Source organism: Rhinoraja longicauda, chromosome 15, assembly GCF_053455715.1.
Source record: "Rhinoraja longicauda isolate Sanriku21f chromosome 15, sRhiLon1.1, whole genome shotgun sequence".
Classification (NCBI taxonomy): Eukaryota; Metazoa; Chordata; class Chondrichthyes; order Rajiformes; family Arhynchobatidae; genus Rhinoraja; species Rhinoraja longicauda.
In genome coordinates this window covers 30,131,615-30,153,132 of record NC_135967.1, presented here as the reverse complement: position 1 = coordinate 30,153,132, position 21,518 = coordinate 30,131,615, and the positions used below count along the sequence as shown (strand labels likewise).

General features: G+C 40.6%; 1 protein-coding gene across 8 annotated transcripts in view; it reads left to right on the top strand.

Moving 5' to 3' along the window:
* LOC144600609 (BCL-6 corepressor-like protein 1) overlaps window positions 1-21,518 on the top strand; it is a 185,991-nt gene that overhangs the window by 155,794 nt on the left and 8,679 nt on the right. For all 8 annotated transcript variants that reach the window (XM_078412395.1, XM_078412396.1, XM_078412397.1 and 5 more), the window contains 4 exons: window positions 7,037-7,203; window positions 12,032-12,177; window positions 15,406-15,483; window positions 19,141-19,288. In XM_078412395.1, the coding sequence (XP_078268521.1) occupies window positions 7,037-7,203; window positions 12,032-12,177; window positions 15,406-15,483; window positions 19,141-19,288 (539 nt within the window). The remainder of the gene's footprint in view (window positions 1-7,036; window positions 7,204-12,031; window positions 12,178-15,405; window positions 15,484-19,140; window positions 19,289-21,518) is intronic.

Sequence of the window (21,518 nt, the reverse complement as noted above, 5' to 3'; positions counted from 1 at the left end):
TTCTGTTACAGTCTCATTCCTCTGGATTGGATGGAGTGAAATAACTTTATCTTTGTAATTGTCTGCTACAATTTGCATTGTCTCAAAAATATGCCTGCCATCAGTAGACATGTTCCCAACCAGCGCAACTGAAACTTTTCCCTGATCTACTTTTCCCTCCTACCTTGATTTGCTCTTAAATTTCCATTTTCAACCTTTCCTTAACTCCGTTCAGCCCTCTTCCACCACCTCCACTGTACTGCTACCGCAGATAAACCTCTTCAAGAGCACTGACTGGCTTCCTAGTAGGCTGTGTGTAAATGAGACAGCAGCTTTGAGCCCAGCAAGTGATTTTGTTTTTTAATTTACTGGTACTGATTTAACATTAGAACAAAAAGGTCCATTTAATGCAAATATAATGGTTGAAATCCAGTTAGGCTTTAGTGTTTCAAAAGTTAATCAACCTAATAAATTTTATATTTATAAATATATCTGGCATTTTCAGTGATTAAATCACTGGCTTTTCATTGTGGTTTTGGTATTCATATAAATCCCAGTATGTTGCGTTGAAATTTAAAGTCTGTGCTACATAAGCAAAGTCTGAATAGTCTGAATGATTTCCAAGCAAATGTGAATCTCTCCAAAACTAAGAACATGTGCCAAAAAAAGAAAATCTACCCCATTTTGAAGGATCACAAAGTCAATTTGAATGACCTTGGAAAATGTTCTGTTGTGTAGCAGGTTTGAGCACAGTAGGGGATGCATTGCTTTGCAACTGACCATGTTGAACACCAGTGCTCGATGTAGACGTTGAGCTCCCAAATTGGAAAGAATATGATAGCAATGGGAAGCCTCAACTGGCAGAGTCCTGATGAATCTGAAGGCCTCTCCATCCAGTTGTTCCTTCCACTGTCTTTTTAAAATCGTGCTGAAACTGCCTTACTTTCTGACAGTAATCATCTGCCATTACAAGCAAGTTACACTCCTGCACACACTGGTTCTATTTAAAATTGGTGTCTACTTTAATATTCCAGTGAGGAAAAAGCCATGGGTTGGGGGGGGAGGGGTTGCCTTCAAGAGAATTTTAACCCTATAGGATAACAAGCCCTTAAGTTAATGACTGGTCACTGTGGTAAACTAAGATGTCAGTGGAATAGATTAATTTTTAGAGTCCTATTTGTACAGCACCGAAATAAACCCTTCAACTCATTCATGCGACCATATTGCCTACTTGAGCGAGTCCCATTTACCTGCATTCGGTCGTTTCCCATTATACTGTTCCACTCCATATACCTGTCCAAATGTCTTTTAAATGTTGTAATTGTTCTGACCTGTTTCATTTCCGCAGGCAGATTGTTCTACATACCCACCTACATGAAATTTCTGTGTGAAAATTGTAATCATCTCACCTTAAATCTATCCCACTAGTTTTATAGACTTACTAAATCTGAGAAAAAGACTGAACATACACCTTATCTTTGCCCCCTTGTGATTTTATCTCTTTCTGAGGTAATCTCTCAGACTCTTCTGCTCCAGGGAAAAAAAACGCAGCCTGTCCAGTCTGTCCTTATAATTTAAACCCTCCTTCCCAGTAACATCCTTGTGAATCTTTTCTGCTCCCCTTTTTAGCATAATATGACTTCATAATTCTTGCATTCAGTGCCTTTTCTGATGAAGACAAGCATACCAAACATATTCTTCACCACACTGTTTACCCGTGTGGCCACTTTCAAAGATCTATGTACCTGCACTCCTAGGTCGCTCTCTTCTACAGCAGTCTCCAATGTCCTATCATTTACTGTGTAAGTCATGTTCTGGTTTAATTTAATGCAAAACTTTACCTTTGTCTGAATTAAATTCAACCACTCATCAGCTCACTTTCCCAATTTATTTAGATCCTATTGTTATTTTAGATAACCTTCTTCACTGGATACTATGCCACCAATGTTGGTGTTATCCACAAAACTACTGACCATGGCAACATTTTGCAGTTTATTATTCACCGTTCCCATTACATAAGCGGAATAGCAACCAATTAAAGCAATTTAGAAGACTGATATAATTATTTTTATTAGATAATCCCTATTAATTGATTTTTCACAAGTGTGTGGTAAACTAGTTTTAACTGTTGCAGTACATATGAACTACCACATGGGATCACTGTTGTATGTATCATATCATATCATATATATATACAGCGCGGAAACAGGCCTTTTCGGCCCACCAAGTCCGTGCCGCCCAGCGATCCCCGCACATTAACACTATCCTACACCCACTAGGAACAATTTTTTTAATACATTTACCCAGTCAATTAACCTACATACCTGTACGTCTTTGGAGTGTGGGAGGAAACCGAAGATCTCGGAGAAAACCCACGCAGGTCACGGGGAGAACGTACAAACTCCTTACAGTGCAGCACCCGTAGTCAGGATCGAACCTGAGTCTCCGGCGCTGCATTCGCTGTAAAGCAGCAACTCTACCGCTGTGCTACCGTGCCGCCCTATAAATCTGAATATGAATAATGCAGAAAATGCTAAACCGTTGGCCACGTTACTGCAATTTCAGATTTGAATGAATTATGTTATTGTTCCAAATCCAAATTTGAACTAGTTTATTACTTTTTTCCTGGTAAAGATGCACCAAAACATCGAGAACAGGGAGTCGATATTAAATTCATTGCCACCCTTTAGAATTTAATTTTCATGTTAGATGTTCCAACACTCTGAGAATGTGAAAACTTAAATTACAAGTTGTCAACAGCATTATTTTTGTAAAACTGAAATAGTTGTGTTCATTTCGGCATTTTGGTGCTGCTGCTACTTCTAACATTTAATTGTCTAGAAATTAGATTTTGTGTCACTATTTATTTCAGTGCTTTATAATTAAAATGTAGTTATCATGGGGTGAAATCATGTACAAAGAGAATGGTGGAATATGTTCCACTTGCCTGGATTGTACTTGTGAAACTCGACACTGTCCAGAATTAAGCAGCTAGTTTGTTTGGTATCCCATTCACTACCCTAAACATTTGTTCTGTTGCCACTTATGCTTTGTTTGTACTATCTACATACACACTCCAGTTATTTGCTTATGCCTGCAACCTCTGCCAACAAGAAGAACAAGAGCAGTGGGCTCATGGAAACATAACCAACCTACAGGTTCTGCCGAAACTGCACTCCGCCTTTATTTGGCACTATATTGCGACTCTTTCCAGAACCAGTCCAGAGGAAGGGTCTCAACCCAAAAAGTAATCTGTCCATTTACCTCCACAGATGCTGCCTGACCATTGGGTTGTTGTGAAGATTGTTCACTGATGTTCTTTTGTTGTCACTGGATGTGAATCCTGGAACTTTTTACAACATTATTATGGGTGTGCTGACACCAAAGGTTCTACAGAGGTTTATTCAGCACTACTTTTTCCAGGACAATAGGGATAGGCAACAAATGCTGGCCTTGCCAGCAATGTGTCTTTCCCAGAAAGTGAATACGTTTAAAACATGTGACACTGATGTATTCCGGATAGTTTTACATAGATAGGAAATTTGATGAGGTAGTTCCCAGCCTGATCTGCTCCTGCGTAATCAAGCCAGAAACGCATCACATAGTATTTATCACCATGCAGTGTTCTTTTTAGAGCATGACAGGGAAAATTAACATGCTTTATACCAAGACTTTGTCAGCCCGTCCTTAATAATGAAGCAACAGGTACACAATTATAATGGACATCTGTTTCTGCATGAGTTTTCCATGCGGTCAGGGGAACACACATTCTACTAAAAATTCTGGACATGCCATGTAGGTTTTTGTTGCACAAATTTGATGCCACTGCACATGTCCAGGGTTCTTCCTTGTGTTAGCGCTGTAGACATGGGAGATCCAGCAAGAAAATCATGGAAAGCCACAAAGTGCAAGATGAAAAAGCAGAAATTGTGCGACGAAAAAATTGAAGAGTTGTGAATTGTGAAGCTAGAGGAAGGAATGTAGGTGGAAGGTGCCCCATCTGGACTCGCACCTGTTTCTGAGTTTGTAAGATTATATGTGTGCATTTAGACTAAAACGTGGAGACTTCATTCTTGACACATATTTTAACACATATGCTGAACCAAATGTACTGTACAAAGTTTTAAATTTAAACTGGTCTGTTTTCAGTAATAGACAATTTTTATATACATTTCTATTCTTTTCATTTTTTAATTAATTATATTGTATACCATTTTCTTTTAGGAGTTTATTATCCTTGATTTTGTTGATTTCCTGTCAGTGGCATGTTTTAAAATATTAGCTTTTCACTGGTGGAACTAATTTCCCTTGTCTGACTAATTGGAAAACGATGAATGAGGGAATTATTAAAGCTTTTTGCTGTGTAATTAATTTTATACAGCTTTTTAGATCTGCCTATTTTACTCAAGAATAGAATCATTTCTGAGATGGAAGGTAAAAGTAATTGTCATTAGTCATTTAGATTTGTGGAATCAGGTAAGGATGTTGGGATCAGCTACACAAATAAACTCAGGAAACATCTATTTATTCACAAAATGCTGGAGTAACTCAGCAGGTCAGGCAGCATCACGGGAGAGAAGGAATGGGTGACGTTTCGGGTCGAGACCCTTCTTCATGCTTTGGAGAATATGGTGATTGAAAGATATTCCTAAAAGGTGTGCAGGTTTGCTTTCCCCCCCCCCCCATTTTTTGCCTCGATATTTTGGAAAAGATTATTATTATTATTATTATGTTGATTTTGGTCACTTGAACTATTGAGAAACGTTGTATGAATTTTTGCTGCACTTCATTAAATGTTATCGAAGGATATCATTCACCTGCTGATTGATCATTGATTGGAAGATATGTTTGAGGAAAACAAACTGCTATTTGCATATTTTTCTGATGAATAAACTAGAATATCTAAATTTGATATCATATCTATGCACGGTAGACAATTTAGGCAGTACAGTATTGCCTTAACATTCTAGGCCACAAGTAAAATAAACCATTCAGAGATCATTGTCAAGCTTTTCTGCTGCAAAACATGTATGTGACCATGATATGAGAAAAGAAAGAAGCCAGAACCAAGGTCAATGTAAACTAGAAGTTTAGTACTGCCCCGAAACATGTTTTACATAATCACCTTTCAGGTCCCTAAAACATACCAAATTGAAACACCGTCAGTGAAATACATGACTATAATTTTTACTCAGCAAGATCCCACATTTCGTAGGGAGACTGAATGACCACAGAAAGATTGAGGGATAAACATAGAGAGTAGCAGGAGCGCTCCCGTATTCTGCTTTCAATCATGCATTTTGATTGTTCTGTCCAGAGAGGATAGATCAGGCCAGTTTAAAATAACACAGAAAAAGTAGTACATTTTCAACACCACAATAGCAGCTCTATCAGCATAGATAGAGTCATAGAGTAATACAGTGTAGAAACAGGCCCTTCGGCGCAACTTGCCCACACCGGCCAACATGTCCCAGCTACACTAGTCCCACCTGGCTGTGTTTGGTCCATATCCCTCCAAACCTGTCCTATCCATGTACCTGTCTAATTGTTTCTTAAAGTTTGAGTTAGTCCCTGCCTCAACAACCTCCTCTGACAGCTTGTTCCATACACACACCACCCTTTGTGTGAAAAAGTTACCCCTCAGATTCCTATTAAATCTTTTCCTCTTCAATCTATGTCCTTAAACCTATGTCCTCTGGTCTTCAATTCACCTACTCTGGGCGAGAGACTCTGTGCATTTACCCGATCTATTCCTTTCATGATTTTATACACCTCAATAAGATCACCCCTCATCCTCCTGCACTCCAAGGAATAGAGTTCCAGCCGACTCAACCTCTCCCTACAGTTCAGACCCACTAGCCCAGGCAACATCCTTGTAAATCTTTTTTGTACCCTTTCCAACTTGATAACATAATTTCCATGTCGTGGTGCCTAGAATTGAACACAATACTCTAAATGCGGCCTCACCAACGTCTTATACAGCTGCAACATGACCTCCCAGCCTCTACTCAATACTCTTGACTGATAAAGGCCAATGTGCCAAATGCCTTTTTGACCATCCTATCTACCTACGATTCCACCTTCAAGGAACCATTCACCTGTATTCCTAGATCCCTCTGCTCTACAACACTCCCCAGAGCCCTACCATAGCCCTAGATATGCACGTCTTTGAAGTGGGGCATGATTTTTTGTCTTTTTCACTTAATGGTCTGGATGAAAGAGTCATAGATTTGTACAACATAACAACAGGCCCTTTGGCTAAAGGCATCTATGTCTATAATCCTGCCTACTATTACTAATCGCACTTGCCTGTTTTAATCCCATACTGCCGATGTCTTGCTCATTGAAAATACCAGTCCAGATGCCTCATAAATGTTGTTACTGCTCCTGTCTCCACTATCTACTCATGGTATGAAATATTTACTCCTCTGATCCTTTAAACCTTATTCTCTCGCCTTGAACCTATGCCCCTGGCTTCTGATAACCCTAACAGATGCTGGCTTATCTATGACAGCTTATTTATACCTCATAATTATTTTCTCCTATCATGTAACCTTCTAATCTCTTTCACTTCAGGAAAACGGACCTAGGTTATCCAATCTCATAACTCAAGCCCTCCAATCTAGGCAACATCCTTGTTAATCCTTTATGCGCCCTCTCTACTCTAATCCTATCCTTACTATTGGGTGGTGATCAGAATTGTACACAATACACAAAAACATTCCCAACTCTTACACTCGGCTTTAGCCGATGAAGGCAAGCATTCCATATGCCTTCCTCAACATCTTATCCACCTGCATTGCCACTTTCAGGGAAGTTTACTTGTATTAAGAGATCTCCATGTTCAACATCAGTATCCAGTACATAAACTGGTACATTGGAAAATAGTCCTTTAAACAGCCGAAACCACTTCAAATATAATTGAGCATTTTTAAAGAAGAAATAAATTGTAAATAAATATTAATATGGTTCAAATGTTAAGATGTAAGAACAACAGCAATTTTTTCTACTGTTTTATTCAGATGATTTATTTCCCCAAATTCTCTCTTTTATACAGGATGTGATTATTTACTGTTTGGAGAATGAAGTGTGTGATATTAATCACCGGGATAATGCAGGCTATACGGCATTGCATGAAGCTTCTGCACGAGGCTGGCTTCATATTGTCACACGGCTCATGGAGCACGGAGCAGATGTAAACTGCAGTGCCCAAGATGGTACCAGGTAAGAAGGGCATTGTATTTTAATGTTGTTGATTATGGATATTCATGTTGAAGAATTAAATAATTAAAAATATTGGCATCAAGCGGACACAGCTCGAACACAGATTTTTAGGTAAAGAATAAACCTCACTTTGGAGTTCTTCAATAAATCAACCTGTTGCATATTATTGGTTATTTCTGTAACTGCCACCTTTGTCTTCTATTCGGGACAGTTCATCTGCTACTTGGTATCCAATCCCATAAAAGGATAATGCAAGTAGTATATATTTATGATCTGCACTAACAACTTGTCTTCAATGTACACTTCCAATCGGTGATCTAAAAGAAATTAAATTAAAAACAGACTTGCTATTTTACTTTAGCAGTAGCGACAATATGTGACATTGTTACTGGCCCGCCGTGTTACTGCAGCATTTTTTGTCTTTTTTTGTGAACCAGCATCTGCTTTGCAAAGAATTGGTGTTGAGCTTTTTGGAACTGTATTCTTCCAAGCAAGGGAGGGTGTTTTATAACACTCATGACTTGTTCTTTGCAAATATAGAAAGGCTTTTGGGGTCAGATGCAGAGTCATGGTGAGAAATACCCAGCCTCTGGTCCAAATGACTTTTTGTTCAGTGGTGATCCCCCAGGAGATTATGGTGTGGGACTCGGCAATGGTAATATTATTGAATGTGAAAACCATCATGCTCGCTTGTTGAAGATGGTTATTGTCAAGCACTTCTATGTTGTTGATGTTAATTCCATTTATCAACCCAAGCATATTGGCAGACCCATTGTTTCTGCTTGTTCATGTCCCACCGAATTAATTTCCACATACCTCGACATCCCCCTGGTCCAATCCCTCCCTACCTATTTCCAAGATACCTCACACGCTCTTCGTCTCTTCAACGACTTCCGTTTTCCAGGCTCCCCACTCCCTCATCTTTACCATGGATGTCCAGTCACTCTACACCTCCATCCCCCATCTGGAAGATCTTAAAGCCCTCCGTTTCTTCCTCGACCGCAGAACCTGCAAATTTGCCCTCAACAACTTCTCCTTCGACTCCTTCCACTTCCTCCAAATCCAAGGCGTAGCCATGGGCACTTGCATGGGCCCCAGCTATGCCTGCCTTTTTGTCGGGTACGTCAAACAATCACTGTTCCAGCCGTACACTGGCCCTATCCCCAAACTCTACCTCCGCTACATTGACGACTGCATCGGTGCTGCCTCCTGCACCCATGCAGAACTCACTTACTTAATCAACTTCACAACTAATTTCCATCCTACACTCAAATTCACTTGGACCATCTCCGACATCTCTCTACCATTTCTGGATCTCACCGTCTCCATCACAGGAGACAGACCTCTACTACAAACCTACTGACTCCCATAGGTAACAAGACTACACTTCTTCCCACCCTGCTTCCAGTAAAAACTCTCCCCTACTCCCAATTCCTCTGTCTATGCCGCATCTGCGCCCAGGATGAGGTTTTCCATACTAGATCATCGAAGATGTCCTAATTCTTTAGGAAACGGGGGTTCCCTTCTTCCATTATAGATGAGGCTCGCACAAGGGACTCCACGATATGCCGCAGCTCCGCTCTTGCTCCCCCTCCCCCCATTCACAACAAGGACAGAGTCCCCCTTGTCCTCACTTTCCACCCCATCAGCTGTCGCATACAGCATATAATCCACCAACACTTTTGCCACCTCCAACGGGATCCCACTACTGGCCACAACTTCCCATCTCCACCCATTTCTGTTTTCTGCAGAGATCGTTCCTTCCGCAATTGTCTGGTCAAATCGTCCCTTCCCACCCAAACCATCCCCTCCCCAGGTACTTTCCCCTGAAACCACAGGAGATGCAACACCTGTCCCTTTACCTCCCCCTCGACTCCATCCAAGGACCCCGACAGTCTTTTCAAGTGAGGCAGAGGTTCACTTGCACCTCCTCTAACCTCATCTCCTGTATCTGCTGTTCCAGGTGTCAACTTCTGTACATCGGCGAGACCAAGCGTAGGCTCGGCAATCGTTTCGCTGAACACCTCTGCTCAATCAGCCTTAACCTACCTGATCTCCCGGTTACTCAGCACTTCAACTCCCCCTCCCATTCCCAATCTGACCTTTCTGTCCTGGGCCTCCTCCATTGTCAGAGTGAGGCCCAGCGCAAATTGGAGGAACAGCACCTCATATTTCGCTTGCGTAGCTTACACCCCAGCGGTATGAACATTGACCTCTAACTTCAAATAGCCCTTGCTTTCCCTCTCTTTCCATCCCCACCCTCTTCTCAGTTCTCCCACCAGTCTTACTGTCTCCGACTACATTCTATCTCTGTCCTGCCCACTCCCCTGACATCAGTCTGAAGAAGGGTCTCGACCCAAAACATCACCCATTCCTTCTCTCCAGAGATGCTGTCTGTCCCGTTGAGTTACAAAAGCATTTTGTGTCTAATATAGGTATGCAGATTTGCTGAAGATTTGCTAATAGAATTGAACATTGTGCGATCATCAAAAGATCTGATTCTGAAGGGAGGAAGGTCAGTTGTAGAGGGCTGAGCTTAGGAGAGTGCCCTGAGGTACTTCTGTACTGTGGTCCTGGGCTGAATGTTTAACCATCAACTACATCCTTCGTATGAAGTATGATTCCAATCACTGGAGGTTTTTCCCCTTGTTTTGCATTGACGAATTTTGCAGAGCTCCTGAAGTCACACTCAGTCAAATGCTTTATCGAGGCAGCTTCACTTTACATCTGAAATTAATTTCCCTGGTTCTAAATTTGGCATTGTTGAGCAGATTATTGTTAAACATTACTTGATAGTACCGTAGATAAAACCCTCCTACACTGCTGATAATTGGGAGTAGACGGATTGGGCAGTAATTAGATAGATTGATTTTGTTCAATTCAGCACTAACTGAAATGATGCTCATTGAATTGCATTCTTTCTGTAGCACTTCACAGTCGACTGGGTTTACCCAGATGTATTCAGGATGCCTCATGTCAAAAAAAGGACAACATTATGTGTAGAGAATTGCTACTACATTACTGATAGGCTTAAAATATTCTTTTAAGTTTTCATTATGATTTTTATAATGGTGATTATTTTTTTAACCAGTATTAAATAATTTAGCTAAGTAGCCAATTAAATGTGGTTTAGAAACATAGAAAAATAGTTGCAGGAGTAGGCTATTCGGCCCTTTGAGCCAGCACCGCCATTCAATATGATCATATTACCTATATGACCTAAGAGCTAAATAACTCTCTTGAAAACATCCAGTGAATTGGCCTCCACTGCCTCCTGTGGCAGGCAGAGAATTCACAGATTCACAACTCTGGGTGAAAAAGTTTTCCCTCATCTCAGTCCTAAATGGCCTACCCCTTATTCTTAAACCGTGACCCCTTGTTCTGGACTCCCCCAACATTGGGAATATTTTTCCTGCATCTAGCCTGTCCAATCCTTTAAGAATTTTTTGTTTCTATAAGATCCCCTCTCACCCTTCTAAATTGAATACAAGCCCAGTCGACCCATTCTTTCATCAATTGTCAGTCCTGCCATCCCGGGAATTAACCTGGTGAACCTATGCTGCACTCCCTCAATAGCAATAATGTCCTTCCTCAAATTAGGAGACCAAAATTGCACACAATATTCCAGGTGCAGTCTCACCAGGGATCTGTACAACTGCAGTAGGATCTCCTTGCTCCTCAACTCAAATCCTCTTGAAATGAAAGCCAACATGACATTAGCTTTCTTCACTGCCTGCTGTACTTGCATGCTTACTTTCAGTGACTGATGTGCAAGGACACCCAGGTCTTGTTGCACCTCCCCTTTTCCTAATCTGACACCATTCCAATAATAATCTGCCTTCCTGTTCTTGGCACCAAAGTAGATAACCGCACATTTATCCACATTATACTGCATCTGCCATGCACCCAACCTATCCAATTTACCCTGCAGCCTCATAGCATCCTCCTCGCAGCTCACACTGCCACCCAGCTTTGTGTCATCCGCAAACATGTCACATTTAATTCCCTCGTCAAAATCGTTAATATATATTGTAAACAACTGGGGTACCAGCACCGAGCCTTGACGCGCCCCACTAGTCACTGCCTGCCATTCTGAAAAGGACCCATTATTTCCTACTCTTTGCTTCCTATCTGCCAACCAGTTCTCTGTCCATGTCAATACCCTACCCCCAATACCATGTGCTCTAATTTTGCACACTAATCTCTTGTGTGGGACCTTGTCAAAGTCCAGATACACCACTGGCTCTCCCTTATCCATTCTACTTGTTACATCATCAAAAAATCCAGAAGATTAGTCAAGCATGATTTCCCCTTCATAAATCCATGCTGACTTTGACCGATCCTGTTGCTGCTTTCCAAATGCACTGCTATAACATCTTTATTAATCAACTCAAGCACCTTCCCCACTACCGATGTAAGGCTAACTGGTCTATAATTCCCTATTTTCTCTCTCCCTCCTTTCTTAAAAAGTGGAGTTACATTGGCTACCCTCCAGTCCACAGGAACTGATCCAGAATCGAGAGAACCTTGGAAAAAGATCGCCAATGCATCCACGATTTCTCGGGCAACCTCCTTGAGTACTCTGGGATGCAGACCATCATGCCCTGGGGATTTATCTGCCTTCAGTCCCAACAATTTACCTAACACTATTTCCTGACTAATGTGGATTCCCTTCAGTTCCTCCCACCCACTAGATCTTCAGTCCCCTAGTATTTTTGGGAGATTGTGTCTTCCTTAGTGAAGACAGAAGCAAAGTACTCATTTAACTGTTCTGCCATTTCCTTGTTTAATCTGCAATGTACTGCATTTGTCTTTGTTACTTCTTTAGACCTATTCATGATGCTGTTGTGAATGACAACTTGGAAATCGTCCATGTTCTATTATCATATGGTGCAGATCCCACCCTTGCTACCTATTCAGGTCAGACAGTTCTGAAGATGACTCATAGTGAGCCGATGGAACAGTTTCTTATAGGTATGTAGATGAAATACACATTTAATACATACACTTATAATTCTTCAGTTTATTCAGAGACAAAAACACTTTTGTTTCTACATCCAAATATAATTTGCAATCGAAAGGATAGATTAAAATTTATTTTTATTGATGTCTTATCGTTTAAATAATATACTTTTGAAAGAAAACATGGATTGCACAAATAACCTATTCATTTGCTTCACTTGCTTCTGGCATTTCACCCAATACCTAGTTCGGAAGTTCATAATATTCCGTAATGCTATACACCATAATTCCTTAATTCTATATAGAGGCATAGACCTGTTGTTGATAACAAAACATGTGGTTGCCAAAAAGAGCTTCCCTTTGCAAACATGTCCTATAATGTACTAGCAGTATTAACATGCATTAATAAATCCATCAAAACACATAGAAATAATATTAGCTAACAACCTGCTTCAGTTGAATTGATTGATACTGACAGTGGTCATGACTGGTATCTTTAGGGTCAGCATGGCAGGGCACATGGGGAGAATCAAGGACCCTGGGCAGGAGATAAACACAAGCTCCTTCTGTGAAGAACCTATTTCTAAGAATTAGTCTGAGGCGCTACGTCTACTTTATTACCAATTATTTGCAAGTTCAGGTTTTCAAAAGGTGCCTTAACAGAGGGAGGACCTCTCACTGCACTCTTATGCCTGCACTGCTCTCGTTGTCGTGGTTGTGATGGCGATGATGAAATGAAACAGGATTATTACAGGCAATAGCACCAGCTTGTTTCTTACATTTGTAAACTTTTTGTAAACCAGCATCTGCAGTTCCTTATTTCTCTATTGTGTCCTAGCTTGTTGCTTGCAACAGCAAGAGAAGTCACTGAGATTCTCTCTTTATAAAGGAATGATTTCTTCATCTATTTGATTTAAGTCAGAAGATGGCATCTGGGGGCCTACTATTTGCCATTGAGTGCCCATTATGGTTCTGAAGAATAACCAAGAAAGAACTTCCTAAATATACAGTTGGTTATAGATCACGAGTAAAATCTCCTGCTGATCAATGCTATATTTTCTGGCAACATGGGCGGTGGATCCAAGAGTACAATTGCTAACCTCTGCTCCTCTGGGTCAGTGCACTGCCATCGTCACAATAATTAAATAATTTCTTAGGTAAGGGTAGTAGAGAGTTTTTCTAATAGAAGAGAGTCATCTTTACTTACTCAGGCTTCGTAAATGATATAAAGATTATTTTCTTGATAATATCTTTGCTTGTGGGACACTGCAGTAAGCAAATTGATAGCTGTGTTTTAAGTAATTACAGGTGCTCCTCAACTTACGATGGGGTTACGTTCCGAGAAACCCATCATAAACCGAAAATATCGTAAGTCGAAATGCATTTAATACACCTGATCACATGGTCGGAAGCGAGCTGCGGCTCGCTGCCGTTGCCCAGCGTTTGCACCATCGCAAAGTCAAAATATCGTAAGTCGAAGCATTGTAAGTCGGGGAGCATCTGTAGTGGCAGGATTTTAAAGTCGGCTTGTTAAACACATAAGGCTATAGGGGTAAATATGTCCTTCTGCAGTTGTACAGGGCCCTAGTGAGACGACATCTGGAGTATTGCGTGCACCTTTGGTCTCCTAATTTGAGGAAGAACAACCTTGCTATTGAGGCAGTGCAGAGTAGGCTCACAAAGTTAATTCCCGAGATGGCTGGACTGTCATATGAGGAAAGATTGGAAAGACTGGGCTTTTATTCACTGGAATTTAGAAGGATGAGAGGCGATCTTATAGAAACATGTAAAATTATAAAAGGACTGGACAAGCTAGATGCAGGAAAAATGTTCCCAATTTTGCGTGAGTCCAAAACCAGGGGCCACAGTCTAAAAATAAAGGGGAGGCCATTTAAAACTGAGATGAGGAAAAACTTTTTAACCCAGAGAGTTGTGAATTTGTGGAATTCTCTGCCACAGAAGGCAGAAGAGGCCAATTCACTGGGTGAATTTAAGAGAGTTAAGGGCCTGTCCCACTCAGGCGATTTTAAGGCGACTGCCGGGACAAGGCTGTCGTGTGAGGAGTCTTCCAAAAATCGTAGTGGATCTCAGCGTGTCGCTGAGAAATCATCGAGAGAGAAATTTCTCGGCGACAGCTGGCTTGTCGCCAGGTATCGTTGCTTATTGCGGGCGCTGTCGCATGCTGTCCCCAGGTTTGATGGGTTCTCTTAGATGTATTTAGAAGCACATAATATTAAAATAAGTAAAGTCATTTCAAAATACCATAAAATACTTGTGTTTAACCAATTTATTTACCGTCAGGACATTTGACAGGTAGATTGGAGGCGATAGTTTGATGGTCAGGTATGCGGGGGAATTTTCGCGATGTTTATGGCCATCAGCCATTACATTTAAAGTGGGCTCCCAACCCAGATATGCAACCCAGAAACCAGATATGCATCTCCCGTACATTTTCAAAGAATGCCCTCGCACTTTGCACAAAAATCCACTTAACCACTTTTTAAAATATTTTTTTTAATACAGCTATTAGTAAACTGGAAGTAAATCCAGTTTATGCCTTGTTACAGTGAAGGTTGGTTTTTAAGTAACCCATACAAGATGTTATAGTTCAAAACTCTCAAGTACTTACCGACTTGTCAGTAATTTCAGCGAAAATTAGGACGCTGGAGAAGCATTGACAGCGTGGGAATTTTGCGATGTTTCCAAAGACGGTGTAATCTCGATCTGACGCGGCATTGTCGTGGTCATTGCTGTCTGGTAAAATAAAATGTTGGCGATCTGCTACGTGTTTGACAGTCGCCGGCAGTCGCCAAAAAAATCGCCTAAGTGGGACAGGCCCTTAAGATAGAGCTCTAGGGGCTAGCGGAATCAAGAGATATGGGGAGAAGGCAGGCACGGGTTACTGATTGTGGATGATCAGCCATGATCACAATGAATGGCGGTGCTGACTCGAAGGGCCAAATGGCCTCCTTCTGCACCTATTTTCTATGTTTCTATGAGATAATAAACACTAATGGACAAATAACAGTGATTTGCTACCATTCACTTTCTGCTGATTGTATTTTACCCTCATGGGAACTTCATTCCTTTTGGATCTTATCTTCTGTTATAAATAAATTGCTGATTGTGGTCATGTTATTAGATCAGGATTTTGTTAATTACACTTAAATACTTCGATGCACTGTGCTGCATAAATCAATCAATGCATTCCAACAAAATAGATATTTTTATCCATCATAGAATATTTTACTGACTTGAGGGGGCGAAGTGAGGATGATCCGGCCCTTCATTGGGAATTTTATGGCAGTTCTGCATGTGGTGAGTACTAAAATATATTTACATATTCTGGTAGAGAAAAGAAAGGTTAAATTCTTTTGTTGATCACACACATTATGCTCTTTTGTGGATTCAACACATTATAAGTCATGAATTTTCAGGAGTATTTAGATTGATGAAAATCCAGTTGACAACATTTCAAAACTTTTTTTCAATCGCTGATCTTTATGGTTGCTATTAACCTGTTTAATTTTTTTAAATAAAATTTACATGAAAAATGGCACTGTATTAGATAGTCCATGCTGCCATACATGCTTTTTAACTTGGTTGCATTAATGTTACTGCAAACTATTTTAAACATAGGGCTATAAATTAAAGAGATAATGCAGAGTAAAATGAGATATTCTTATTGTGGCAGTTTAATTGAAAAGTGGAATAACAAGGACAAACTGGACCTATCCAAAATAATACATATTAAAAGTAATACACATGTCGTTGTTTTTGACCAGACATCACAGCATAAGTGTACCTCGTAGCAACACAGATTTCTTTCTAATTACGATCATACTCTGCAACAATATAACATATATTTCACCCTAAACAATGCTGTCTCGATCTTAGATTAAAAACAAGCAAATGTAGTGGCATCTTATTGCATTCTGTTTTCTGAAATTCTGGAAGTGCATGTTAGAAGTTGACATACAACATGTTTCCTACAAGCCACTTGGGTCAAACGTTTTTTTCCCTGGATACCCCTCCTTATGACAACTTTGTATATTAAATGAACTCTTATTTATATCCTTGCTATTTGGTATATCAATATTAATGCATGGCTTCTGAATAGGAAGTTAGGCCCATATTTTGCTGATTTTTTGGAAACAGTCCATCAGCAATTTCCTGGCTGCACTTCACCGCTGGGCTCACAGATCCTGCACTGGGTTAGACCTGGAACTGTATCTACAAACCACCTCATTTGAATGATGTTGGTAGGGTTGTGTGGAAAGAAAGATAGTCTACAGTATTCCTTTGTAGAGTCAAAAGAGTCATACAAACAGGAGTCATAGAAACAGGCCCTTTGGTTCAACTTGTCCATGCAGACCAAGATGTCCCATCTAAGTTATTCCCATTTGTCCATGTTTGGCTCAAATCCTTCTAAATGTTTCCTATCCATGTACTCGTCCAAATGTCTTTTAAATATTCCCGACTACTTCCTCTGGTAGCTCCTTCCATGTATCCATATGTGCACTACTCTTTTGTGTGCGGAATATACGTAACTATGAATGAATATGTGGAGAGTGGTACCACACCAATGCTTGAAAGTGTCCAACTCTGTGTGTGTTTAGCAATTGTTAATTAGTGCAATTCATGCTATCAATGAATAAAACATTTCCATTTGCAACATTGCAATTACTCCAATTAATGCAGTTTCCGAGATGTAGCTGCTTCTCTGGGATGTGCGCTGATTATTTCTTTAGCAAAATAAAATTTCCTTTTATGGTTGGAATGGTAGAGTGTACTGTATTTATCATTCTAATGTTTCATATGGTTGGCAGTAATGTTTTTATTACAGTCTAGAATATTGTATTATTTAACATTTTCACAGTTGACATTAGGTTAAGTGGCTTGAATATTTCCCAATTACCACCTTTAAACTTAATTGTTAGACGGCTTTGTTAATCCAGTATCTTTTTAGTTTTGCGGGTGATATGGCAATTTATGCACTGTGATTTTAATTTGCATACACGTGAACCTTTGGGGCATTGGGAGCCAGGAGGCTATGTTGTGGGTTTATAGAACTTTGGATAGACCAAATTCAAAGTATTGTGTGAAGTTCTAGTTGCCCCTTTACAGAGAGGATGTGGAGGCTTTCAAGAGGATGCAGAAGAGGTTTACCAGGATGCTGTCTGGAGTAGAGAGGGTGGACCAACTTGGATTGTTTTCTGTGGAGTATTGGAAGCTGAGGGGTGACCTAATAAAAGTTTATAAAATTATGAGAAGCATAAATAGGGTAGACAGTCAAAATTAGTTTCCCAGTGATAATGTCAAAAACTGGAGGGGCAAGCTTTAAGGCCAGAGGGGAGAAATTTAAAGGAGATATGTGAGCCATATATTTTGCACCGACAGTGAAATGCCGTAGGGGTGGTGATGGAAGCAGACACAATGGTGGCATTTAGGTGGCTTTTGGATAGGCACACGAATATTTAGGGTGGAGGGATATGGATCACATGCAGGTAGAAGGGATTAGTTTAATTTGGGATCATGTTCGACAAAGACATAGTGGGCCGAAGGGCCTTTTCCTGTGCTATATTATTTTATGTTCTATATTCAATTGGACAAAAAAACTGTTGTATCAATTTGACGGTGAAGTTCTGGAAGAGCAGAGGGTGGCTAATGTGCCATTGGAATCTTGGAATCATCTTTGATCAAACCCTCTCCTTCGACAAACACATCAAACACATCACAAAGACAGCCTTCTTCCACCTCAAAAACATTGCCCGTCTCCGTCCATCCCTCTCCTCCACAGCTGCAGAAACCCTCATCCACGCCTTCATCACCTCCCGTCTGGACTACTGCAACAGCCTCCTCTATGGCTCACCATCAAAAATCATCAGTAAACTTCAATACATTCAAAACTCCGCTGCCCATCTACTCACCCACTCCCCGATCCGTGACCATATCACCCCCGTCCTTTACAAACTCCACTGGCTCCCCATCCCCCAGAGAATCCAGTACAAAATCCTCCTCATGACCTACAAAGTCCTCCATAACCTGGCCCCATCCTACCTAACTGACCTCCTCCACAGGCACACTCCCACCTGCACCCTCCGCTCTGCTGCTGCCAATCTCCTGTCCCCCCCCATCCGGACCAAACTCAGATCCTGGGGGGACAGGGCTTTCTCCATCGCTGCTCCCACCCTATGGAACTCACTACCCCAAACCGTCAGAGACTCCTCCTCACTCACCACATTCAAAACATCACTGAAGTCCCACCTGTTCAGCACTGCCTTCAACCACTGAAGTCCCACCTGTTCAGCACTGCCTTCAACCACTGAAGGTCACCTCACCTTCTGTCTCCTTTTTCTGCTCGTTTACTTATTTATCTATTTATTCACTTCTCTATGTTCTAGAAATCCCTGTAAAGCGTCTTTGAGTGTTTGAAAAGCGCTATATAAATGTAATGCTTTATTATTATTATTATTATTATTATTAATCCCCATTTGATGTAATCTTTTGAGTCTTATTTTTATTTTCATTAAATGAAAATCTTGCTCTGCTCCACAATAACTATAAACTTAATTAGAAATCTTTTACATTGATTTTTTTTTAAAACGTATTCTATCAAGCCATTTAAAATATTATAGGCCAATCTGGCTGCAAAGTGTTTTCTCTTGACATTACCTAAATCTCATTCAAGCGATGTGCCATTTTAATTAATCAGATCTCCAGGATTTGCTGTTTTTATTGTTTTATTTGCCCATTGAGTGAGTAGCTTTTTCAGTCTTGACATCAGTCGAACAAGCCTATGAGACACCCATGCCCAACAGTAAAGGCATAAAGTATTGTACATAGCCATAGTTTTAGCTGTGGATATAGTTAGCTATGGATAGAGGCTGCTCAAATAATCACAGTATTTATACAGTGCGATATGTAAAAAATATTGAGTGTAATTGACTTAATGATTTTATTTTAACTTTTCAGAGCAGGATAAGGAGATCGTTTGTAATATTTTGGCAAATCCCCCTGGTCTTGATGAACAAGAAGATGAGGATACCAATTACTTTGTATTTGAGTTTTCCGAAAAACCTCTTCTTGCATGTTATAATATACAAGCTTCACTTACTCATGGGTAAGAATTATATTCTAAAATCTCACAATTCAGAAGATAATAACAAGAATTTAATTATGTTGGCCATGTCTGATTTTTGGTACTTTGGGTCAAGTATTAGTAACAGCATCTCATATTTCGTTGGGCATCTTGCAGCCCAGTGGTACGAATATTGATTTCTCTCACTTCAGGTAGCCCCAGCATTCCCTCTCTCTCTCTCTGTCCCTCCCCCACCCAAGTCGCACTAGCTTCTTATTTTCACCCTACAAACAACTTACCATGGCATGTTTTCTTGATCATCGTTACTTTTTTGCATATCTTTCATTCATTGTTCTTTATCTCTCCACATCACCGTTATATCTCTCGTTTCCCTGATCCCTAACCAGTCTGAAGAAGGGTCTCGACCCGAAACGTCACCCATTCCTTCTCTCCAGAGATGCTACCTGTCCCGCTGAGTTTTTGTGTCTATCTTTGGTATTTCATCATTGGAATTTGGATTAAGGAGGTAGGACAAGTTAGGGCCACAGAATCATTGTGCTCCAACTAGCTCAAGGAGGAAAACGTAAACAAATTTTGTGGAATCCTCTTGCCAAAATCTAGAATACTGTTGACATTAGGGTGCACAATTACTTCATTGGGATCATGGGTTAAATGCTATGCATGACACTGTGACATAATCGGTACACTACTTCACCACATTATTCCTCCCGAGAGGTTGCCTAAACATACATGATTTAATTCAGGATAAGATCAGAGCTTAAGAGCATGTCAACAACGGGAGATATCCCTCTGCCGCCATAACACAGAATTCTTGATAACTGTTAATGAGGGAGGAGGTGGGGGGTGGAATTTGGCTTTTTATTTGTGTAAGTAGCACAGACATTTGTTTCATTTGGTGGCTTCTACTAAATGACAAGCACACACTGCACAAAAAGCGGCACAGTTTTATTGGTTCTTATCTGATTAATTTTCTTTCAAGAGGGTTATATGCTTATCAAATGAATAGCATTTTGAGTCTGGATACTTTGGTTATGCTGTGAAATTGAAATGGTAATTAAGTAAACATATGTATGAGCATTTGAATTAGGAGCAAAAATAAGGCACTTAGCCCTTCAAGCTTGCTCCATCATTTAATTAGATCATGGCTTATCTGATCGTGACTGCAACTCAACATTATCGTCAATCGACTTTCCCCTTACCCATCCCTCCCCCCTTAAGTAGAACAGTTGTAGAGTTACCCTAGTCTTCATCATTCACCCGACAAGCCTCTGCATCCAGTATATTGTGGCGGCTCCCAAGGGTCGGGCCATACCACTACCGACCCCTCGGCACGGGAATGGACCAGTCCAGGGGGGCGGTCCGGTACTACAGATATAAGGACAAGGTTTTGGGCCTTTCCGGCAGACCCGTCTGATAACCGAGTATTAAACCAAAACGCCCCCAAAATACCTGGCACCTTGCCTTTATTTCGGGCCTCTACCGACGCGCCACAATATCATCCTTCAACACCTTTCCATGTGAGGCGGAGATTCTCGTACGCCTCTCCAAACCTTGACAAATGCATTTAGTGCTTATAGTGTGGCCTCCTCTGCATTGGCTAGACAAAGCGCAGACAATGGTACCATTTTGCAGAGCACCTGCGCTCTGACCACAACGGCCATCTTAAACATCCAGTTGTATATCATTTAACTCCCAATGTGGAGTTAACCTGTCTATCCTCAAACTTCTTCACTGCTTGGGTGAGGGCAAACACAACCTAGAAGAACATCTCACATTCTACTTGGGTAGCCTACAGTCCAATGATACGACTTTGAATTTTCCGCTTTTAGGTCAAGAGTCAAATTAAGAATCAAGTCAAGTGTGTTTAATTGCCATATGCACTGGATATGAACTAGATCTTTGCAGGCACTTTAGATACAACACCAACAAAAAAATACAGTAATTTATCAGTTAACTCATTGCACCCCCTTCCCTCCCTTCCCTCCCATGTGCTTTTACTATTCCCACGTCTACCCACGGTCTCTCTTCCTCTGATCAGCTGTTCATTTCAGATATTGATTCTCGTAAACCTTCTCTGAAGTCAACACTTTTTTTATCATACCCACAACACTGAATAAATATGTTACAAAATACAGTGAATGGAATATTGAATAAACAGTCTTTCATTAAAAAAACTCAGTGATCAACAATTAAACTTCATTGTCCACCAATCTACCTTTAATATGTTTGACCAGCTACCATGTGGATCATT